At 34.9% G+C, this 26,056-nt stretch overlaps 3 protein-coding genes across 4 annotated transcripts; 2 read left to right on the forward strand and 1 right to left on the reverse strand.

Annotated features, from left to right (window-relative positions):
• Positions 1-353: 353 nt before the first annotated feature.
• LOC144438525 (armadillo repeat-containing protein 10-like) lies at positions 354-8,803 on the reverse strand. 2 transcript variants are annotated; one of them, XM_078127590.1, is made up of 5 exons: positions 8,656-8,803; positions 7,464-7,660; positions 6,285-6,419; positions 4,318-4,575; positions 354-3,197 (listed from the first exon to the last, which is right to left on the reverse strand). In XM_078127590.1, the coding sequence occupies exons 1-5, from the start codon at positions 8,801-8,803 to the stop codon at positions 2,922-2,924; spliced, it is 1,014 nt and encodes a 337-aa protein (XP_077983716.1). In that variant the 3' UTR covers positions 354-2,921. The 2 variants fall into 2 exon arrangements, with proteins under 2 accessions (XP_077983716.1, XP_077983726.1); XM_078127600.1 differs by lacking the exon at positions 6,285-6,419.
• A 210-nt stretch (positions 8,804-9,013) lies between these two features.
• On the forward strand, positions 9,014-11,379 carry LOC144441419 (small ribosomal subunit protein mS25-like). The gene is made up of 4 exons (XM_078130993.1): positions 9,014-9,206; positions 10,018-10,124; positions 10,260-10,347; positions 11,119-11,379. Exons 1-4 carry the CDS (start codon positions 9,073-9,075, stop codon positions 11,294-11,296), a joined length of 507 nt encoding a protein of 168 aa, XP_077987119.1. The 5' UTR covers positions 9,014-9,072; the 3' UTR covers positions 11,297-11,379.
• Positions 11,380-16,667: 5,288 nt separating this feature from the next.
• Positions 16,668-24,669, forward strand: LOC144433104 (rabenosyn-5-like). The gene is made up of 7 exons (XM_078121416.1): positions 16,668-16,944; positions 17,392-17,538; positions 18,337-18,498; positions 20,282-20,472; positions 22,588-22,658; positions 23,531-23,617; positions 24,081-24,669. The coding sequence occupies exons 1-7, from the start codon at positions 16,668-16,670 to the stop codon at positions 24,667-24,669; spliced, it is 1,524 nt and encodes a 507-aa protein (XP_077977542.1).
• Positions 24,670-26,056: the final 1,387 nt, after the last annotated feature.

Here is a 26,056-nt window from a genome sequence, read left to right on the forward strand (position 1 = left end):
TTATGACATGGTTAATCACAAGAGAACACCACCTGCCTTCAAGCCCGTCTATTTAAATTGTTGTTTTTTTCAAAGGTGACAAAAAGAGACAACACTGTACAAATACAATGTATTTTAATTGCTGCAGCTTGATTATGACTGTTTTCATTCATTCTTGTGTATACCAGTAGTAACATTTGTCCATCACACCTACTTCTATCAGCATCTTAAACCAAAATAGCTGATTTACAAATAATGTTCATGACATAGGTTATTTTCATGGACATTTCATCATTTATTTCCATAACCTGCATCTCTTTAGTTTTTGCAGTTTTCACACTTTTTATCATATCTTCGTACTGTGTATATTTGAACTGTTTTCATTCTGGTATTAATTTAGTCCCCAAGGTCCCAGCACCATTGGTCAGCTTATATAACCACAAGGAATGCCTAGATCTGTCAGACCAATGTTGATTTGATTATTTTGGTGTTTTTTAAATATTAGCAGCATTTATAATATTTTACTTTTTATAATTATTTATTTGTGTTTGACACATGGAAACTATATTACCATCTTTTCTCGTGCTAGAGATAATAAAGTGTTCTTATCATGATGTGTCTTGTATTTCTTATGTCACATTCAAAATGACTGACATGTGTGAAATACTGCTAATTATGTGTCAAAAGAAAATAATCTTAAGACACAGGAAATAAATTCATGAAAAGTTTTATTTGTTTATTTACAATATACGAGTAGACAATATTTGATAAAGTTTCTGTAGTCATGAACAATAAAACATAATTTAGCCTCTTCTAGTACGAGGAAGACTGGAGTAAAGTTTTACAACCTGTCAGATGTTTAGGTGTAGACATGATTTACGTATTACACACATTAGACAAATAAATTGATAAGTTTCTTTCTATTCTCACAAGCTCAAACCCATCACTTGTCACTTTCTGGAATAAAATACTTTACATTTCAAGTATACGCTTCAATCATTTGTATAAATCTCCCAACTACTCAAGATTCATGGATTTCATCCTAACTTTAGTAACTACAACTCTATACATTTCAATAAATCATATACCATGATACCAAAATTACAGGACAGAAAGCAATGGGCTGTTGTCATGGTAATATTAACAAAACATTTTGTCAGTATAAATGGAAAAAAAGAAAATATTTTCTATGACTGGATATACTGTAATCTGATAATTACAGATGAAATAAACTTTCTTACTCCTAGTATGACTCAAGATCTGAGAGACAAGTAGAAACATGTTGACAATGTACATGTGTCTCTGATTGAGATTAGTATTCATGGTACCGGTATATGTTAGATTATTCACATTGAATCTAACGTCAATTTTTATCTGTATACATTTAGATCTGTCAGTACAAACGTTGCGTTGAACTTGACATGAACTTGAAAAAAATAACACAAAAGGTATATATATAATGACATTTAAAAGGGATGTAAAATATATTGTTGTTAAAATATGTGCAGAGTACTGTGGTACACTAAAAGGGGCAAGGTAGATGAGAACTTGATTATTTGGTTTTTGCTTCATGTCTTAGTGTTTCATTCTTGATTTATTCACATAAACAGAATGCCTTCAATTTCTTAAATTCATTCTTATATTATACACATATTATGCAATTCTCAAAGGTGATCGATAGCTTGGGCTTCAAGAGTGAGCTGCATGGGTATGTCATACAAGTAATATGATCTCAATATTCTCAAGGTAGGGTAGTAGTTTTCAATGTAGGAGTGATATTAATTACAAATCTATCATGAGATTCTTAGTCAAGTTAAAAATATGTAAGTCATCTAAGCCTCAGTATTTCCAAATACTTCAAGTAGTAAATACAATGACAGCATAGAAATTGGAGGTTTACATGAAATCATAAAAAAGACCTAGGGGTGTAGAACAAGACATGAATGAATTGTTGTAAAATAGATATAGCTACATTGAAGCATACACAGTGGAGAAATTGTCTATGATTGAAGTTTAACTATACACTTACAGATGTATGGCACTATATATGAGTTGTCATAGAAGAGATACAGGTACACTGAGATTTAGTATACACCTACAGATATACGGCTATATATACATAATGATTTAGAGACAAGCTGGACTTGTACCATATACACTGGTAAATACAAGAAATACATGTATGTAGACTAGAAAAAGACTATCTAAGACCTGTATAACCTTAGCAAAGAGATGTGATACCTGGTAAAAACATATACATTCTACTGTCATGGTAGACAGGTAGAGGACGGAAGGAAAGAAAGTGAATGTTGTGGTTTCATATTTTAACAAAGTACACTGAATATTATAGATCTGTTGTGAATTGAGAGTATATCATAAAAATTTCCTTACACTGCCTGGTACAAAGTTACCATGGTGATCCTACAAAAAAACCTCCCATTCTTGCTCTTGTTTCTTTTAAAATTGAAGGTTTATCTACAAAATATTCATAAATATTATTCAGGTGTAAAAGTAGTTGGACTACTATGTACATGCCTGCAAGTAGCAGAGGCCAATTCTCGGTACCTGCAATAGCTTTTAACCTCTTGGCAGAAGGTCAAAATAGAACAAGAAGGTCCAGTTATCCTCAGGCGAACCTACAGTATTATGCATCTGAAGTGTGCGGAGTGGAAGTTATTGTGTGGACAAAGAAATTGAATATTCTTTATTTGTATGACATGCCGAGGTAGTAATATTCTATTTCAGGTACCGATAATTTTATGTAATGAAGTTTAACTCCATTCTGATTTTGAAAATTGCTGCAGAGCATATTTTATGACACTGCAAAATCCATCACTTGAAATCAGTGTATTTTGTAATTGTTGAAGTGCTATCATAATACAGTCACGGTGCGTTGTCTTTGAGAGGTAAATAACATATCCCCCTCTAGGCAAGTACGCCCTCTAGGCAAGATTGGCACAAATTTTTGTGGCTAAATTGGCAATGTCTGTGTCTTTGTATGTTTTCAGATCTGAAACTGTGTCTGTAAAGAGTTGTGCCTTCTTGCCATACATAAGGCTACCGAACGTCACTTCTTGTTGATCTTCTGGAAGGAACTGTTTCCTTGATATTTTCAGTGTTTTTTTACTGTGTACCAAGTTTGCCAGGAATGTCAAAAGTCTCAGCAAATAATCAACATCCTCAGATGACAATAAATCCAATATAGCTACTTTGTCAACCTGTTATGAAATCATCAAAAAGTATTCCAGTATTAACAATTTGTAGAGTTTGTCTGGTAAACATGACTGTTATCAGATACACATTAGCCCAGAGACTTCCCTATCCAAGTCAACAGATGCTGGGTACAGAATATGTTCTGGAGAGCGACATGTTGAAGCTAGATAGTCAAGTCTCTGGGTTATAGCTACATGTAGGTACACATTAATGCAGTGATTTTCAGTTGAAATGCTGCACCAATGTTGTGTCCCTGCATCATAAGAATTTGTATAAGATAATCCCAATTACTATTTTTGTCCACTTTGCAAGGAAAAACTTCATTCATGAGAATGTTCACTAAAATAATGAGTATGAGTAGGTAAAATTACTGTGTGTAAACATAGCAATCTGAAGCAAACATTTTTATTGCATGTATGCTTCTTCAACAGAGTGTGAGAAAGGGAGTGGATAGAAAAATAATAGCACTGATTTCTACTTTAGCAAATTCTGATATTAGCAGGAAACAAACTTTCTTAAAATCAACAAACTGAAAATTCATATAGTCATAATTTTTGTGATGGGAAATGCAGTCAAAATCCCTACATGATTAGATACTAGGCTAAATTTATATATATATAAAAACAAACATTTTTCAACTACCAGTAGTACAAGAAATGAAAAAGTGACTCATGATGGGATTTTTTTTTTTGTAAATCTAGATTTGACTTCTCTTATTTACTGCTCATGAGCCAGGCGGCATCAAAACAACTAAGTACATGTATAGAATAAAACATTTGCTAAATTTGTAACATCTTTTGTTTTCATTTGTAACTGTACCTGTACTTGGTTACAGACTATATTACCTACTTACTCTGTACAATGGTTGATTTTCCCCAGACTAAAGTCTAAAAAGGTCACACCCTGGAATTTTATCTATTATTTCAATGTCATATTGGAACTGCTTCAAATATTTAATATCTTCAGACATTCTTCAGTAAACCCAATAATTAACTGACAATTCTCAAAGTTCAACTGACCGTACCATAGCATGTCAAACCAAAATATTGGCACCTTCCATCAAAACTAGCAGAGTTTGACATATCCATATACGATATAATGAAATTAAAATATATATATATGTACCTTTGAAGTGATTATTGGCATGAACAAGTCAGGATTACAAGAGAAATTGACCAGTACTTTGAGACTCTGCAGACGTATGTCTTTTCTAATATTACTGTTCAAATATTGAAATAACCTGGGTAGGGCTGGTACAAGGGTCGCATGCCATTCCGTCAATACTGACTGGTTTGTCAATAATCGCAGTAAAGCTATCTGAAGACTGTCACTATTGCTGTCATTGTCCAGTAATTTCACCACTACAGCACCACATTGTAACTCCTGCAATGAAATCATTCAAATCATAAACTTTAGTCTGTATAAAACCAATGTACAATTTTAATGGAAATAGCATAACTTCAAAGAACACAGTTCATTGATCCCATCTAGATGCTTATCATCAACGCAAATAGTTTGTTTTTTTTAAACTCATTACAGATACATTCCTTACATAACTTATTTCAAAAATTAGCTGTGACCCCATTTACTTTACACTTAACAGGTAGAGAGATAACTGTATTTGTAAGTAATTGGTATAGAAGATGGTTGCTATAGTATCTATCATGTAGTCTAGTCCTGATATGTAATCATTACTATTTACACCTCGGTTAAGAGACCACATTGGTATCCAGATTATCTATCATGTAGTCTAGTCCCTATACGGAATCATTACTATTTACACCTCGGTTAAGAGACCACATTGGTATCCAGACTATCTATCATGTAGTTTAGTCCCTATACAGAATCATTACTATTTACACCTTGGTTTAGAGACCACATTGGTAACCAGACTATCTATCATGTAGTCTAGTCCCTATACGGAATCATTACTATTTACACCTCGGTTAAGAGACCACATTGGTAACCAGACTATCTATCATGTAGTCTAGTCCCTATACGGAATCATTACTATTTACACCTTGGTTTAGAGACCACATTGGTATCCAGACTATCTATCATGTGACTTGTCACTGAATTTTCAAAAGGTAACATGACTGTACAATGGAAAAAGTTTCATTTCTCATTTGATCAACAGTTCTATAAAATGTAGGATTACCCATTTATTCAAATTATTATTCTGCTTATGTTGTTTTACACACAAAAGTCACAAAGAGCTTTAATAAAGACAATTGGTGCACTGGTGACACTACACAATCTTACTTTGTTACATCTATTTAACTTGACTACAGAAATTGACACCTAGGATTGTCATTTCCTGATATTCTCTAATTGATTGAATTCCTTATAAAAGAATTTCTTATTTGTCTTAGAGGTGTAACTGTAAGATTACTTAACAACTAAAATTCCACCTGTTAACCCTGTACAGACTCTGACACTTGCAATCTGTCATATGAATGAATACATATATGTACATGTATACACACTAGCACAAGTGTTTGATCTTACAAGTAACAACTGAGGAATGAACATTATTCAAGTTATGTTTGGATAACCAAGTCTGAAATTCAACAGACTTTAACTAAGCTACTGTTTGAGACATTTACAGAGAAATACTGCCAGCTGACTGCTAAATCCACAAATAGATAGTTGAAATACCATGAATGAATAGGAGTAAGTATTTAACAAAATAATTCAACATATATACACACTAATCTAAGGATTAACATCAATCGTGCTGATGATATATTATTATGGTTACAGATTATTCACTTTTTTGTCAAAATCTCACCAAATAGTGTATTCTTCTTGGAGTAATCTAGCTGACTTATTGCAGTGTTTTTTGCTATGGATGGGGAACCTAAGTAACAGAAAGGGAGAAAGGGGTAAAAATGGCAGTGTTTACCCCATAGAGTCTATGGTAATTTTGTTTGGGAACCCAGGTAAAATGACATGGAAACCTGGTAGCTTTCACCTACTTACCACCCCTTAGCAAAAAAACACTGTATTGCATGCTACAAATTCAACAGCAGCGACAATAGTAAGACATATACATTTGTTGTATGAAAACTTAACAACATACATGTGCATACCTGAAGACTTTTCTGATTACTGTAATTGACAGCTAAATTAGACAAAGCATTGGCAGCATTTTCCTGAACATCTCTACAGTTGGATTCTAACAGGAATAGTAGTAACGGCAAGCCACCAGCATCACAAATCAAATCCTGGGTCAGAAATAATTACACGCTATTTAACAGTTGTACAACATTATGCTTACATGATGCAGTTCTTGTTCTCTCCTTACTCACTCACTAGACTCACACATATCAAACAGACAGACAGACAGACAGACAGAGACAGACAGACAGACAGACAGACAGACAGACAGACAGACAGACACACACACACACACGCACACACACACACACACATCATCATCATAATACATGTACATATGTGCACATAGTGAGTAATACACACGAGACATATAGATACACATTTGCTTATAACTGAGGGGTGGGGTGGGGGATTAAAGGCACTTGGCAGTGACACACCACACAATGAATAATCATCATATTCCACATAAGTTTTTTAGATTCACTTAAAAGTGACAATGCTTTATACCCCCACCATCATGTGAGGCAAAGGTCACGATGATAAGTTTCTCTTTTGATTTCAACATACTTACATGTACATCGAGTCTAAAGAAAGAGTGTGTTGAGGCTTGCGAGATGGATACTACATACCACATATCACTATGGCAACTGAACAACTATTAAATACTTGAAATCCTGTGACATCCATTTTTTTCTTGTCCATTTATTCTCTCATGATTGCCTTAGTGTTGACACCTACCAGTATCAAGCCGTATTGTTTTTTTTCCCAAACAAAAAAGTTTATTTTGTCAGCCTTGTTTTCTTATTTTCATTTGAATAGAAATGAAACACTACTTCTCTTTTTTATTTCTCTCATCTTGGTTACAGGAAAGACTCCAGATATCAGCTGCAGTCCATGAGTATCAGAAGAACTTAGTGCTCCTAATATTTGACAAATGATTATGTATAATGTACTGAGTATTTGAATTAGTTAAGAATCCTGTTTTCCAGACAAAGTGTATTGTCTTGAAATGCTACAAATTTAATTTTAATTGATGCCAGGAATGAAAGATTTCATTGATAGATTTCTCAAAAACTATACATGTATTATAGGTTAGAGAGACTCTGACAAATCCCATTGTTATTGGTATTACATGACAGTGTGTATATTACCTGGTTTGGTGTAAATGCTGCACTATTAGCAATTGTAACCAAGACTTTCTTCAACTGATCCGTGTCTTCTGTTGCCAGCATACCAACCAACATGACAGCCTCCTCACTGGATAAAAATCCAGAAACCGATTTGACTCTCTTGAGACCAACCCCTGAAGAGGTTGATTGGGCTGTGGAATCTTTCTGAGGTTGTCCATCTACACAACAATGACAATATTAAAACAAGAATTTGTCAACTACTGGTACTATGACAATCAAATTCTCTTCTAAAGTTCAGTAACAATTAAATTTCAAAATACTATCTCCCTCATCTTGAGAAAGAAACAGATATACTCAATTATTTGTTTCAAATAGTGTAGTGGACTATTAAAACAAATGACCCCCTTCTGACTTGCTAATATACAAACTGATTGACCTGTCAGGTAAAATGCATCACATTTTGAATTAGGAGTAAATTAACATAATCATTTCTTATATGAAAATGTCTATGTGATTCTGTGGTGTTTTTTTTCATTATAGCGTTATTACATGTATCTATAGCATAAAGATGGTAATCATCATATATTTTTTTCAATTTGAAAATAAGTCAGTTGAAAATAACCATTTTCCAATTGTTTTCTCACTGTAATTCCCCTCAACATCATAATAATAAACATTTTCCGTTACAATCGAAATATGTCACATGAATTAATTGTTTTCAAATTTCAAAATATGTATTCTATTCTAACAATTGTTGGAGTCAATTTCAAGCTTCGTGATCTGTGATAGCGACCCCGTACTCCTTTCAGTATTTTGATACACTACCAAAAATACTGACACACAGTGACTGAAACGAGGACGGGGTCACTATCTTCAGATATACATCACGAGGTTCCAGAAATAGATAAAAATTGTAGCTACACAAAACTGGGTCAGGTCAAAGGTTAACATGAGATTGAACAAGTAATATTTTGCCATCCAATTTCACCTATGTAACAAAACTGTAAGCGATAACAGAAGTCACGAAACCTAGTGTCTACATTCTACAATTCACAAATAACAAACTCAAAGTAAAATTCTCATGGTCATTTCAAATACATCAAGCAAACACTGCATGTGACATGATCACATCGACGGTTCAGTGTTTCGTGTTTTTGACGTGTTGCCAATCTGAGCGATAAGAAATTGGGACAAAATTCTTAAGATTACGCACCTGTACTGTCATTTTCACCATCTAGTTTAAATGCTTTCTTTTTCTTGGAAGTGTGATTCTTCGAGCGGGATAAATAGTACATTACACCCGCAAAACCCAAAATAACAACAGAGACACATGCTGCAATCACTCTACTGGTAGCTGCCATTTTAGAAGACGTCATTTCCGGTATCAATTCCACTGCAAAGTTACCGTAAGCAGATAGATATCTGAAGTCTAAAGTAAAGTTAGTTCGCTAAATTGTTCTTATCTACAAAAAGCTATATTATATTATACCTTGTGATTTACAAGTAAAATCTTATTTTCATAAGAAATAAAAGTGAGCATAGAGGGCGCGCTTTATCAGGTCCACTCGTACTCCATTCACCTCGAGCCTCCTGATTCACCCCAACAGCTCATCATCCCAGAGAAGTCAGTATGCCGATGAAAGGAAAAGATCCCATCAGGCGAACTTTACAGTATTTAAGACAGGGAAGAATACACCTCCGTGACAATGTCCAGATATTTACTATAAATTACAACCAAAAAGACGTTGCAAGTAAAGGAACAAGGTAAGTCGCCAGAACATCACAGTCTGATTGAGGCATATCGCATGGATGGGCAACCAGCCACTGTTGCTTGAAAGAAGAGTGGCTTAGGCCAACATTTCACCGAGAGATGTCATTTAGTAACTTGTGGCTTTCAATATATGATCACGAGGCAAGGGGGTGCAGGGCGTATCGACAATCCCATGTCCTACAAAGTGGTCACTTATTGTGCTCATGGAACCATGTTCATCACACGTGCATAGTCATAACTGTAGATCGATTGACGGTCATACACAACACTGTGTACAGTCGTGTGTGTGTGTGTGTGTGTGTGTGTGTGTGTGTGTTTGTTTGTGTGTGTGTGTTTGTTTGTTTGTTTGAGAAGACCAGACTAGTACAAATAATCCTGTTTATCCCTTGTAGATATCCATTGTATTTTAATCAACATTACAATGCATGTACATGGACGAGTTCTTTTTTAACTACTTTTATGTGATAATTAACCAGAGTACTTGTATGTTACCATTGTTTGGTAGCACCTTTTGGTGATGAGAATAATGATGATGCAGAAGACAATGATGGTGATGGTGATGGTGATGGTGATAATGATAATCACCATTGCCATCATCATCATCATCATCAACAACAACAACAACAACAACAACAACAACAACAACAACATATCATCATCATCATCATCATCATCATCATCATCATCATCATCATCATAGTGGTAGCAGTTTTAAATGTAATACTGCAAAGATACAAGTATGTACATTTCATTTCATTGCTATAATTCTTCCTCATAATTCTTTTTTCTTCTCTTTTCAACTAGGGATTTTATCTACTGGAATCTAGGTCAAGTTCAGTATAAAAGTCCACATGTACAAATGCTTACATTTAAAAACTTAACTCCATCACCTTGTATTAGGGCATGGTTAGGTAAGTGAATATATGTTTATTTCACAAGAATTCAGACCGATGTTGAACATGTTCTTGATCTTTATTTATATAAGTATTTTTTTCACAAAGAAGGTAAATTCATATAATTTTAACGAGTACTTCATATTTCCATAGATTCTGGAGAAGAAGTTGTCATGGATGTTGACAGTAAAAATAATGAAGAAATTCTAGAAACAGTTCAGAAAGTACTAGGCAAATCAAAGTAAGTACATATACAATGTATACTGTTTAACTTGGGATTATTTTTAGACCATTGGATCTACACACATACTACTAGGTGTGTGCAAAATACAATACCAGTTCAGATTCAGATTCAGCTATTTTATTGCCATATGTATAAAAACATTGCAATGTAACTGTTCACAAGTGCTCCTTTAATAATAGTAAAGTTACAGATAAAAAGACAAGATAAAAGTGACAACAGATAAAACATTAGATAAAAGTGAAAAATCAGGACTCATTTAAAAATCATATTGCAGAAGGGTAAAAGCTTTTCCTAAAATGTTGCCTTTATTCCTACAAAGAACTGACCAAAGCATAAACAACAAAGTCTTTGACTTGAATCTTGTGTAATGGATGCTGTCTTATGGATAATCCTAAAGTGAAATATGGCATCAAGTTGAAGACTTCTTGGTGCCAGTAATTCTTACTGCAGTGCAGCTGACCTTTAGTTCTTTATTTGCATAAAAATTGATATTTCACATGTAACAGAAGTTCAGAAAAGACAAAAGTAATCTAAGACTTGCAAAAGTTTGTCGTTTAGATGTTGCACATTGAATAATATTGAATAAGATGATTAAACAAATAAATGACGGGGGAAAAACACCCACAAAAAAGAAATGTTTTAAATTCAGCCTTCAGAATTGTTCTTACCTTCTGACAACAGTTGACACATAGTACCATCTACATGTATCATGTATCTAGAGCATAGGTGAAGATTTTAGAATTTTATACCATTCTTTTTCATTTACAGACTGACTTTGGAGGCCGAGGAAAGAGCCAGAGCCAAAAAGGACAACCCAGCTAACTTTGGTGATGGTGCTCTAAGAAAATGTATGTGTGAGGTAGCAGGGCAAGTACCTTGCCCATCAGTTGTAGAGCTACCTAAAGAAATGAGAGGCAAATACAAAAATATGGCAGCTGAAGATTGACAGTAAATGATAACATAGTAGATTTCTAGGTTATCTGACTTTCAAAATTATGCTTTTTTTTGTGTTTGTTATTTTTAGTGTAAAGAAAGAAAGGTTTGAATAAAATTTATTTAAATAAATGTACACACTATATATGTTCAACCTGTTTATTGTAATTAGGTATACCTCAGTTTCCATATAGACTTTGTTGGACTTCATAAATATCTCCACAACCAACAACTGTATATTGGGTATTGCATGTTTCAAATTTCCCTTTCCACTTTACTGAAAATATTTTGTTTAACATGACCCTTTCTCATATATCAAAGTATATCTTAGCCTGCTGCCAAAGTAGAATGTCAATGATAAAGAGTCACTTGAGAGGAACATGCAACAAATGGAGTTGTTGACAAATATTAAAACATGCTTGTAAAATTCCTCTCCTATTGACATGACTATAACTCTACAACATAAACTCTAAGGCATGCTAGGTACTTTCTAGAAATGGTGAGTTGAACACCAGCTGCTAAATGTGTAACAAATATTAATATTTGGCAAGTTAACTGTCATAGAGAAAAAGAGAAATAAACTTTTTAATACTCAGACATGAATCAACTTTTAAAGTTACCCTGGAATATATTGCAGGCCGGGGAATGAAGTAGCGAACTGAGTCACAATATATGCAACAACGCCAATAAACATATTTGTAAACAAGTGTTTTGGCAAGACCTGGAGAATGTTGGGCTTCCAGAGCCCTTTTGCCCGAAATAGTGGGGCCATTTTCAGCAAAACTGGGGTCATGCCTAATTTAACTACAGAGGATGGTATACACATCAAAGCATAACATATTTGCTTTATTGCAATAGTGACAATGATAAGACTGGCTTAGCCTAAAGTCAACCATAGAGGGCGGGCTGTACTGTAATATGTAACATACTGTTGATTGAAATAAATGAGTAAAGCTGTCAAACTATTGGGAGCCGAGTCAACTACATGTAAATAGGACAGAATACACATCATGACATGACATGACATGACCATGTATGTAACATTAAACCAAGTTGGTCCAAGTCAACTTCCTGCACAATACATCAATGACATTTTCATATACCCAAGATCTGGAAGGAGAGCTACCACATGGAAGTCAAAAATGTTAATGAACACACTTAAGTGTTTTGCAAAAATCCTTGAAAGAAGAAAATACACAGACATACTGCATGCACTATGTAAATATCAATACCAATATATCACTTGATGCAATATTCTGTGACTTGAAAATGTGGCTTGGCTTGTTTGAGTTATACATTTACTTTCTGTTGACAGTATATTCAACTAAATCAAACAAGAACAAGATACAAGACTGCATTTTATAATGTTATTCAATGTCATTCTGTCCAAGTTGTTAGTTTTTACTGTACAATTAGGGGCCTGAACTAGTTCATTTGCAAGAAGTCGACATTCAACTGCAACACATCCAGGAGATAATACACTATTGAACAGAAATCAAAGACTCAGTTGGACAGCTGATCAAGTAATGGCAACAATTTTCTGTTAGGTGTATTAGAGAGGGTTTTGTCTTCAGATAAAAACTAGGAGCCTTCAAGTCCATGTATAATCCTCAAAAATAGAGAAATAGTTTTAAAATAATGACAAAATATTTTCAAACGTGAATATCTAAAAACATGTTACTATCAATTAAAAAATTATCATATGCCTACTTCAAAAACGCTTGAGCTAAGGCCTAATTAAAAAAATTGTGTGGTTCCGATTACGCTTAATTTTAGAATAGGTGGGGTAGGTAGATTTTTTATTTTATTTTATTATATTTTTTTTTTTTGCATGTGTGAGTGTCTAGTTCAGGTTTTCCATTGTTTTCCAAATGGTCTCTGTGTTATTTTTTTCTTCCTATCAGATATACAGCCATTACAGATTGGAAGAACAGTTTTATACTGTCTTTTTAAGTTGATGTCAGTTTCCACATCCACTCTTTCTCGTGAGACTTCAATTTTTGTGATTTTATTATTTTTTTCTCGAATGTGTACAAAAAAAAGTTTATGGTCGACAGTGCAAAACTAGGTTGGGTTGAGTAACCAGAACCAAACAGTTATTTTTTTAGGCCTAATGGACAATGACATGTTCGATCGATTATCTTGTTAAAGGAAAAAAGTTTCCCAAATCTCTCAGTACGTGCCAAAGGGACAGAAACAGTAAAACAGTTTAATTTTTAATTTTTGCAAAGATAATGTCTTGGCAGACATTGTGTTGCAGGCAGGATTCTTGAATGGTTATGTGATCAGTATATATGTATGTATGAGTGTGTATGTGTATTGTAAAAAAAAAATTATCTGCTATTTAAAATGGAAGGGGGGGGGGTGTACTTCAAAATTTTTGATCCAGGCAGAGGGGGGGTTCTTCAAAATTTTGGGCTATGGCGGGGGGGGGGGGGGGGGGTACTTAAACGAAATTGGGGGTTTGACAAAAATCTCACCCGTCCCCCTCCAACAAGTTTTTGTGAAAACAGCCTTATTTCGACTTTATCTCACTGGAAACCAAAAATACAAAAGTAAGTATTGACTAAAAGGCCTTCTTGTACATGAACACAATGTAGTAGTATGGTAATATATATAGTGAGAATTAGCAGTTATTGAGAACTAGCTGAAAATTGTAAATTTACTAAATTTTCTAGTGGCAAAAATATCTAGGTTTTATAGTATTAATCAAAGAACTGGGGCTGGAAGATCATGGTTAACAGCTATCCCATCACAAAGAATATTATTCATTTCCCTTGCCTTTCAAGACTGGGACTCTTTTATAGACAAGCAGTCAAGACAAACCCTTCTGTTTACTTACAACTATTTTATACAGCAGTGTTAAAAACTGGATCACTTCACCATTCACCAAAATGTCTGCCATCAATTTACCATTCATAGGATTGTATACCTACTTTATACTGAGACACATGTTATGCAATAAATGTGATATCATTTTTGTTGGTTGGCTTCATGTTACTATATCAAGTTAATTAGCTGTTACACAATGGAACAGGTTATTTATGGAAAATGGGTAAATTCTTTGATTATTATCAGCTGTTTACAAGACATCTGCTTTGCAAGGAGAGGGGAGAGTTTATAGTAAAAATGGAGATCAACTTTGAAATAGTGTTACTAATAAAAGGGCTGAGATTCAAAAGTAGAATAGTTCTACAGGCATTAATGTTTTCTGGTACAAAATAGTGTTTCACTGTTGAAAAAATGTGACCAAATTTTGTAGGTGTTATTTTTTGGTAATTGCCAAATTTCCAACAATTTAAACACCAAATATTATTCTATATGTTAAATTGATTTTTTGAATTATATTGTCTGTTTGATACATATGAGTGAATTCTAGGGAGAATCCACATTTTTTTTTTACAAAGAAAGACATTCTGTCCTAAGACAATAAATATGGAGGCAATTTATGATAGGAGATGAGGATTATAGCTATCCTGGAATGCATGCGAATGGAGATTTTAGATTTTGCAAAATTCAAAATCCAAATCCGCATGGATTCCAGGCTAAGCAGCTGCCCCTTCGTTGTCTCACTGAACAACCCAGAATCTAGCACTTGGATATTGTTTGGCAAATGCCAGCTGGGGAGTCTAAAGCCCTTTAACAGCATGGGTTTTGTTGATTCAAGATGGCGAACTACTAGTGAAGAATCGAAAGGAAATCGTCTGCATGATATGCAATGATCACCGCTTCATAAATTTATATCAAAGGTATGTGCTTCTAGGCAGTGAAAACTTTAGTAGAGTTGTACATGTAATTACTAAAACAGGACGGCAATTTGCAGTCCGTCCATATCGTCTGATACTTGTGTGTACATGTAGCGTTATCTAATACTAGTTCTAGTCTAGAACTTAGAAGACTATTTTTGTCACGCCCACGTCGTGATAGCTATTTTTACGACTTGGATCAGAGTGTACTGGATGTCCTGACAGTTCCGTTGACCTCCATCATGATAGATAACACGTAACGTGTACTACCAAGTTCAAGGACAAGTGCACCAAAACGTCTAACACGTCTAAAGAAATATCGCACGATTGATCGATTTAGTATATTTTTTTCTCTGCCTTGGGATTCTGACGGATACTTTCCCTCTGTTTGGTCTGCCTGTCGTACTGTCTTTCTGTCCGTCTGCCTGTCAGTCTGCCCATCCATCAACCCACCCACTCATCCATCCATCCCATCCGTCAATCCATCCATCCATCCACCCACCTACCCACCCATTCAACGTACCACCCATCCATCATCCATCCATCCATCCATCCATCCATTCGCCCAGCCACCCGTACCCACTCACTCTTCTATCCACCCCATCCCATCAACCCACCCACCGCCGACCCATCCATCCATCCATCCATTCGTCCATCTCCATCCATCCAATCACCCACCCACCCATTCTATCCATTCTTTCATTACTCATTACTGAGACATGCATAAATCATAGTACTGCTACATGCTTTACACTTGCTGTACTTGAAGTTGAGAAAAACAGAAACAAGTATGTCAAGTCACTCCTGTGATTCTTTAATATGTATTCCTTGATATGCCAGTGATGAGATGTTATTGGTATGAAATCATATGGACTGCATTTTAAGCCATTTAGCCTGTGATTGTGTATGAAATTTATAGACGTCTTGTGATATTCACAACTAGAAATGTATTCACTTGTTGTTGAAGTCTGTTAATGAATAATATTAACATAGCCAATTTGCTAACGTGCACTAGCTTTTCTCCTAACTTTTATACAATGGATTTCAAAATACCATGCATTGGCTCTGTATAATACAGTCACTCAGAAACTAATAAGAAACTACACATTGTACACTTTTGAGATAGCAAGATTGAATGAATACAGTTTCTTTCAACATTTTGTCTAAATGAAAAGAGATGAGCTGACATGCATCCATGCAGACATCAAATGCAAACGTCACAACACTGGCACCTGCATGTCTGCATCCTGTTGTAGTATGTAGGTTTAAAAGGTTTATTTCATTCAGACTAAATGTAGCAATAAATTGTGATCTTGCTATTAAAGTGTAGCATGTTTGTTGTTGATTTCTGCTTGGTTGTATCAAACAGAGTGACTGAACGATATTTTGAAATCTGCTGTATGTGTCATTCAGTTTTTGTTTTTTTTAAATCCATCACTAAACAAAGTCAAACAAACACAATGTGATATTCGAAACACAAAATAAATTTGTTTCTTAACAGATATCCAAACAACCACAGATGAGTAAGCAGATGAAGCTTGTACATGTGAGAGAAGCCAGGCTTTAGTTGTGAAATAAAAAATGGCTTACTCAGACTCACAGAGTGACATCATAGAGGGCTTCCTGTGCCCTATATGTATGAAAGATCTAACATCAGTTTATCAGCTGCAATCTCACTTTGACGATGCTCATAGCGATGAGTTTGGAAATAAAGATGTTGTACAGCAACTCAAAGGACTCTTTGGCAAGGCTAAGAAAAAGATTTTACAGAAGATAGAGGGTACAGAGACGGAGACACATAGCCAAGGTCATGGTGGGATTAGCCCAGAAGATGAAATGACCGGACAGTTTGCAAACTTGTCAACAGTAGATGCAGGTGGTTTTGATATCACGCAGTGGGAGCCACAAGAAATGGGTGAGCAAGTTCATAGTCTAGTGCTATTCTGTTGATTCTCAAGATCTGTCCTCTGAAGAGATGATTCAATACTATGGGTAATATCTAGACTATAGTTAGTGATATATGCTTATCTTTTTTGTATGGCAAAACTTGGCAATAAAGTTTGATAAAAAAAATGCTAGGTGTTAAGTGATTTATATATTATAGTGAATATATTCTTCAGAAATGCATACAAACTTTCAATGAAATTCCATTCTATATAGAAAGCTTTCTGTTGTTGATTGGTTGATGGACATGTTATTTGTTGAATTGAATGAATCATGGTCATAAATCCAGTACGAATCGAGTTCCAAGTTTATTCAGTGTATGTGACTTAATGTGTGAGTCATCTAATACCTGGTACAACTAGGTAAGCAGATACCAGAATTATGTGACTTAAGTGACACTCTCCAATCTCATATACAGGTACTATTAGAAGTTATACCGATGCCTTTAGAGGAGTACGAGATACAAGAATTGACTGGTTTGTTGTTGAGACTAATAAACTTTTGATTCGACTGGAAAAACTCTTGGGTTTTGAAAGCCAGGGAATGGATTCTTCAAAACGAAAGGGTGATTAAAATTACTTGTTATATCCTTGTAGTGATATTTGTCTGAATTGAGTACGACCAATTAAGTTTTCATACAATTTAATTGGTTGACTGTATAAAACACTTTAAAACTACTGTTCAAGTATCAGACATGGAATTGAATACATTGTGCTATATAATTTACAGACATGTATATCCCACATTTGAAGTATTCTGCATCAACTATTTCTGTGGGCGTGAGAAGCATATAAAAATTATTAGAATTTCTGAGTATGTGCAAGTACAACTTTGAAGAATTGAATGATTTTAGCCAAGTCATTCCAGATATTTATAATGAGGACCTGGTAGAATGGAAGGTACAATGTGAAGGATTTAATGCACAGGGATTATATGCTCCCAAGGGTGTTGAGGAAGCAAAAAGGCCTATTGTACCATTATAAATGTAGATATGTGCCAGGCAGTGTGCCCTCTAATGATAGCCAATTTTTGTTGTTGTGGGTCAGTATGATAAAGACTGGCATTTCTTGTGAGTCACCAAATAGTAAGATATAGGGGAACACCAAATTTTGGTGTGTCACTAGAAATTATGTGCATCAGTGAGACGTCAAATTGGCTTGGCGGGCACACTGTTGCCGCAGGGTAATAATTGTACAGCAGTTTGAGCAGTGTGTGGAAGAGCCGTCTATATTTTTAATAATAGACTTAGAAGTACTCTAAGTCACTTAATTTACAGTCACTATTTGCCTCCCCACCCCCACCCCCACCCTCACCCCACCTAAACTGATTGGTAATAGGACTGTTTTGTTATATTCTTCATCAGCATTTGAGAAGAGTATAGTTCCATGGGCACCAGATGATGATGTTAAATTCTGTCCAACATGTGGGGATAAATTTTCACTTGCCAAGAGAAAACACCACTGCAGATTATGTGGTACTATAATGTGCAATAGATGCTCTGAGTTTCTACCAGTGTCCGTTGCAAGTAAGTCATACATATTGTGCTTTTAGTTTTCATCATACTCACCCTAACATTATGGACGACACCATGGAATAAGTATATATGATGCAGTAATATGTGTTTAAAGTGACCATATGATGATGATTGGGTATTTATTTTGGATTTTTTAATTTACAAAACAATGTTAATGTAGCTTCCCACTGAAAAATCAGTGTGAAACAACATATGCCAAGTCCTTGTTTGTAATTGTAACTCAATTAATGCGTACAATAACAAACTTTTTACACACTTTGTAGCTTTTTGCATTGTATTGAGTTACAAATACAGACAGGGTCATTGTTGTTTGTATGTATGATATAGGCATAAGTATGTATGATACAGATAGAAGTATGTATGATATAGGCATAAGTATGTATGGTATAGGCACAAGTATGTATGATATAGGCACAAGTATGTATGATATAGGCACAAGTATGTATGATATAGGCATAAGTATGTATGATATAGGCATACGTATGTATGTTATCGGCATAAGTATGTATGATATAGGCATAAGTATGTATGATATAGGCACAAGTATGTATGTTATAGGCATAAGTATGTATGATATAGGCACAAGTATGTATGATATAGGCATAAGTATGTATGATACAGATAGAAGTATGTATGATATAGGCATAAGTATGTATGGTATAGGCACAAGTATGTACATGATATAGGCACAAGTATGTATGATATAGGCACAAGTATGTATGATATAGGCACAAGTATGTATGATATAGGCATAAGTATGTATGATTTAGGCATAGTATGTATGATATAGGCATACGTATGTATGATATAGGCATAAGTATGTATGATATAGGCATAAGTATGTATAATATAGGCATAAGTATGTATGATATAGGCATAAGTATGTATGATATAGACAACTATAGGGCAATAACATTTGTTTTTCATTTTTGTCCCAATATAGAAATTAATAACTGAAGCAGTTATGTATCATTGATCTTAGTCATATAGTGAATTCAATATTGATAAAACATCAGTTATTTTAAGATGAAAACTAATCTTTATTTAAGTAATGTGAAGTGATGTTATGAAATGACTGGATGTGTCATAAGACCACCCACTACATATTTGTAATGTTTATTTAGGTCACATATTACACACTTGCCTTTCTATTTGTGGAGAACTTTAAAATAACACAGTCAGGAAACAGGAATTTGAAGACAAGTATTTCCTTTTTGTTACTGTGGAAACGGGGTTGGCATAGTGTTACAATGATGGGACATGACATTTTTCACATAAAAATAAGACACTTTTTAACCTCAAACTACCAATAACAGAGGCACCACACACACAGCAGAATCCTGTACCTAATCACATTGAAAGGTGATAAGCATTGCTATTCTGTCATAGCATGGTAGAAATGGCTTGAAGGCTTTAATGGATTTAATTAATCACTTTTCTACTAAAAGCAATGTGATCATAACTTGTCTGTGTCTACATACAAACTGTTCCCAAACCTCTGTAATCATCTATCATTAGTGTTTGAAATTGTCTGTATGTGTATAGCCTCACATTCGTGAAATAACACACCAGCGCTGTTTCTACTGTACATGGTTGATCATGTTGAACTCAAAATGAAAATTTAATGTATTTTAAAAATCCAGAAAATTATTTGAGCCACTATTTATGCTAAAAGCAAAATTCAAAAGCGTGAGATGTTTCATTCCATCATGTGAAATATCAAAGATTCATTCAATACCAGAACACTATTAAAGGACTGCCTGTATTTCCACAGGAACACTAACAAAGAGTAATCACCAGTCTTCACCAGAAAAACCGCAAACTCACCGACGTCAAGCAAGTGGTGGATCGGTAGATGATGAACCGGAATTCCGTATCTGTCAAGAATGTGAGAAAATACTAATTAGGAAAGCAGCTGCTATTAAAGAGAAGACCACCAAACCACTTCTTGTACAATTATATGAGGTAAAAATAATAACTCTTTTAGTGGTTTTAATAAAGCATCAGGTAGCTTTAAGTACTCATTGATTTTTGCTAACTTTGATATGTGATTGTGTTATTGGGTCCTACATGTCAAACCACATCACTTGTAAGTTCAACTGGTATTGCTTTATGTGATAGAAACTAACTATATAAAAGGTGACATTGACTGCACTCTTAGGACATGACATTGACTGCCCTCTCTAAGCATTAACTGCCTTCTAAGGAGGTGACAATTACTGCCCTCTAAGGAGATGACATTGAATGCCCTCTAAGGAGATGACATTGAATGCCCTCTGAGGAGATGACAATGTCTGCCCTCTCTAAGCATTGACTGCCCTCTAAGGGAGTGACATTAACTGCCCTCTAAGGAGGTGACAATTACTGCCCTCTGAGGAGATGACAATGACTGCCCTCTAAGGAGATGACTGCCATCTAAGGAGGTGACATTAACTGCCCTCTAAGGAGGTGACTTTGACATTGACTGCCCTCTAAGGAGGTGACAATGACTGCCCTCTAAGGGGGTGACTTTGACTGCCCTCTAAGGAGGTGACAATGACTGTCCTCTAAGGAGGTGACATTAACTGTCCTCTAAGGAGTTGACATTGACTTCCCTTTAAGGAGATGACACTGACTGCCCTCTAAGGAGGTGACACTGACTGCCCTCTATGGAGGTGACATTAACTGCCCTTTAAGGAGGTGACACTGACTGCCATCTAAGGAGGTGACATTAACTGTCCTCTGAGGAGGTGACATTGACTGCCCTGTAAGGGGGTGACTTTGACTGCCCTCTAAGGAGATAACATTGACTGCCCTCTACAAAGGTGACATTGACTGCCCTCTAAGGGGTGACTTTGACTGCCCTTTAAGGAAGAGACAGTGACAGCCCTCTAAAAAGGGACTCATTTGAATACTTCGGAATTTGACATAACCATGTATGTTGGATCTCACACGATGAAAAAAAGTAGTCTCAGTGCTTGCTTTTGTAATGTATTGATGCTAGATATATGACTACTGTCCAAAATACACATCAGTATCTCTTACTTTTATGATATGATGTTGCTCATGGCATTTATATGTATCAACTGTTGAAATGACTCTGTAAGGTCATCTTCTCAACTGAAGTTGTCAGTTGTGAAATACCTATAAGGTGTTTATGGTGTTGTACATGGAAAATCTTGTTGTACATGGTATCGCCTTACATGGTCAACATTGAAAGTCTTGTACATGGTATCTCATCTCCATCTCCTAAAATCGTGTACAGTGTGATACTCAACAGAGTCGCATAGATATTAATCACAATAACATTAGAGTAGTACATTATGTACTCAAAGATAAATAATAGACATGCCATAAACCTCACTCCAGTGTGTAAGAACTTTCACATTTACAATTACTTTGTTACCATAGTTACCATACAATTCAGATTGAAATGTAGTATTCAGTAAGACTATCTCTGATTGACAGTTTCTCTGTGAGAGGGAGAGAGTTTGTTATTGACAATAATTCATTAGGCCAAGCGGAGGAATCAAAGTCTTTGTTTGTAGCCCCCTCCAAATTTTGAAATGTTGGCAAACAAAAATTTGAAAAACACAAAGAAATCTTACCAGATGGTTCTTCATCTATTTCAGGTAATCTCAATATTGTCCAATAATACGATACTGAAATCTTGTTTTAAAAATGCACCAATATATTTGAATGCAATATGTTTCTTGTAAACTATATCTACTCTGAGCAAATATGATTAATCACAAAATATCGTGACCTTGAATTACTGATGCAAGAAATTTGAAAACTGAAAACCCAGTGATTGTTTTTGTAAAAGCTGTGAGGGGATACAAAACATACCATTTCATAGTTTTCATGACTTTAATAAGTAGCTTTGCATGGAGAAGTATGTACTGTATTTAGAGACATAAATGATTGGTTATGAAAGAAGAATTATTTGGACAAAGTGTTTATTACATAATGTCATTTATCAAATAGTCTGCAGTGGATATGTAATTGATTCATACTTTTCTCTGTACAAATTTAGGACTAAGAATGTATGATATAGTATAACAGTATCTATCAAATGGTTCTACCATTTCTCTGTTGCAGAAATTGAGAATGTCCATAACAGATGTTGAAAATGTGGTTCCTACTTTCACAGAAATGGCACTTTCATTAAAGTGAGTAGATCAGTAAAAGTGGATTTGTCTTTGCATTGTGTTTCAAAGTAATGTTTACACATCAAGTAAATACAGCTAAAACAGGTAAAGTTTGCCCCAAGACTATTTGTAATATATACATACATTTATGATCAAAGTCGATCATTTTACAAGTTTAGGTTGTTGTGTTACTTGATAGATAACAACACTTTTAATGCTGAACACAGCATGATTGCTATAGAGGGAAGTTTCAAAAGCTGAATGGATATAAACAAAACTCTCTTCAATCTCAATCCTGCTGTCTTCAGCAATAAAAGTGCTGTTATCTAGTCAATAAAACAGCAAACCCAAGTGCCAAATGATTGACTTACATGTATATGTTATGTACAGTCTTCTGGCAAACACTCCCTGTTTTAGCTGTACCATTAAGATAATCATCATTCAGAAGGTGTTGATATACATTCATGTATGTAAAAGAATATGTCCAATTAGCTGTAAAGGAAAAGGTAAAAGGGCCAAGGAGAATATTGATGTACTGTAAGTCATTGATATTGTCATAAATACCAACCGATGAGAACATCAATATGTGTAGACGATATAGATTGAATCAACTGATCTAGAAAGTGTTTGTCAAAAGTTTCAGTAATTAGCTTCGGTGTGATGACATGCTCTGATTTGTCAACGCGATAACTCTTAAAGTAATGTAATACAAGTGTTTCTACCCTCAGGCTGTCTGTGTTCAGTTCAGGTCTAATGATATCATGTTTTTAGATTTGTGATTTTGAGACCGATAACGCTTGTATGTAGGATCTAGGATGTCCTAAATCACAGTGTAAAATGATAATTTATATCACTTGATGTTTGGTATTTCTGTCTCTTATCTTATTTATCAGTGCTGGTGAGACAAGTTACAACCTAGACCGTGCCTCTATTATGAGAATGAAGTTACTCAAGATGTATGAACTTATAGATTCACTCAGGTATGTGATGACATACATTTGTATTTAATGTATGCAAAGATGTTTACAGGAATAGATATATCCTTTCTGATTCATTTCATGATGTTGACTTTCTACTAACATTTACAGCTAGTACAAGGTGTAGCCTACAAAATTTATGCAAATGAAGTTGATGAGTAACTAAGTAATACATCATCCACAAAAGAAACGTCATTACTAATTGATGTGGTAGATAATGGCATCAACTCTTATCAGTGTGGCAAGCTGTGAAGTGAGGCATTACAAGTCTCCTATAGTATAATATTCAATTATTAAAATGACTGTGGTTCACAATCTGCTTCTGAATACTATGGAGCCTATTGTGATTAGAGCTCATTTGTGGCTAACATATCTGTCTGATAACTAGAATATAGCAGACAGCTGACAAATAGAACTACAAATCATGAAATGTTGATATGCAGTGTCAGTCTTGTTTCTTTAACAGCAAAACGATTTTGAGCCTTGGAGTATCGGGAGAAACTCAGCCAAACCAAACCACTTTGAAGCTACAACGAATGGTTCGTCAGAGTTCCGTGGCCTATTTGCAGGACACCATGTTAACTTTACCTTCATTACCATCACCTGAGCAGTTTGAGAAAGTGAAAGCACAGAGAGAAGCAGCTATTGCTAGGAAATTAGAAGAACAAAGGCAAGCTGCAGTGGAAGAACAAAGACGGGAACAAGAACGGAAAGAGCAAGAGAGACGAAGGCAAGAACGTTTCAGACCACAGTTTTCAGGAACTCCAGTGCATTTCAGGGGAAGAGAGGAAGACATTCCAAGAGAAAGAACGGTAACAAGAGAGAGTGTTGGTGCCGAGGGTTGGGGACCAACACAGGTACCAGCAGGAACTGCTGCAGCATCCAATGATCCTATGCTGCAACAAATGGACATCATTAGAGGTTACATTCAGCAAGCCAGAGAGGCACAAAAACACGATGAAGTTCAAATGTTGGAGAGTAATTTGAGAGAGCTCCAATCTGAGTATTGGAGACAACAACAAAGTCAGATGCAAAATGAGATTGACAGAATGTGAATAATGAAATAGAGGTCATAATGATGTCAATATGAACCCATTGTACAATCCAAGAAATGTTTTAAGAAGAGTTTTAACCGAAATATTGACTTTAAAGTTAACCAACATTTTTTTTATATCAACATTACAGAGTGCTACTTGTTTATCTTTCAAAAGGGTAGCAACAACAAGATGCTAATTTTGAAAGTGATATTATCAATATTAGATCTAAATTTTTAGTCGTACATTTAGAATCCTTCCATTAATGAGATATTTACTGTAAACACCGCTTACAGAAAATTTTCTCTCTTTTTTTTAATCTTGTATTTACTAAGTATTTAGAAACTTTTTTAGTAACTACACATTGCTTTGATTGTTGAACTTTAGGAAAGCAGTCCTACGAGTATATATATCAAAATAAAGGGTAAGTTTTTAACTTGGTTGGACAGGCTACAAAGTCAGCCTTTTTACCTCTAAAACCAAAATATTAAATTTGTATGAAAATATAAACTGCCACTTTGAAACATTAAAGTGGTCATATAGATTTGGTATTTTGGATTTTTAGTTTATAAAACAATTTTATCATGGCTTCCTACTTGAAAAAATCAATTTGAAACAACTTTGACTAAGTCTGAGTTTGTAACTCAATACATTGCAAAAAGCTAAATAATGTGTAAAAAGTTTGTTGTTGTACGTACAACATTTCACACGTTTATCAATCTTTTGCAATTTATTGAGTCATAAACAAAGACTTGGCATATGTTGTTTCACATCCATTTTTCCAGTAGGAAATTCAAAATCCAAAATAAATACCCAAATCTTCATCCATATGGTCACTTTAATATCATGATAGTGTACTTTATGTACAAAGAAGTGAATGGTTATCAACGTTTATGTACACCAGGCAAAAGTAGAGGTTAGTTTATTCATTCCATTGGCATTTACGATAACTTCAAAAAATTTGGTCTTTATATGCAGGTTTCTGTATTCTATGCAAATTCTCCATATAAACAAGTCTTTTATAAGCTTTACCTATCTGCTGTCATTTCCTAAGGAAGTATTGTATGCAAGGGTGGGGGGGGGGGGGGGTGCACAGCATAGAAGAAATGATAGATGTACATTTCAGTGAGTAAACATCTGCCTTAGTTTGTTATTTACAATACTCTACTATTATTGGTTTCATGCCTGATCAAAAAGATACATCTGAACAGTGACCATAAAGTCTCCAGTCTTTTATCTTCCCAATGAGTGATGTATGGTGTATGTTGCCTTGCTATGTACTTTTAACTTAAAGACAGTTTAATAGCCTGCCAAACTTAGTGTGCTATCATTTGCTCCTCTAAAACATTGTAATAACCTGTCAACTTGGGAGTTTGTAAACTTCACATGTTGTTCCAGATTTGCATCT

The sequence above is a fragment of the Glandiceps talaboti genome, chromosome 1 (assembly GCF_964340395.1).
Source record: "Glandiceps talaboti chromosome 1, keGlaTala1.1, whole genome shotgun sequence".
In the NCBI taxonomy this organism is placed as follows: domain Eukaryota; kingdom Metazoa; phylum Hemichordata; class Enteropneusta; family Spengelidae; genus Glandiceps; species Glandiceps talaboti.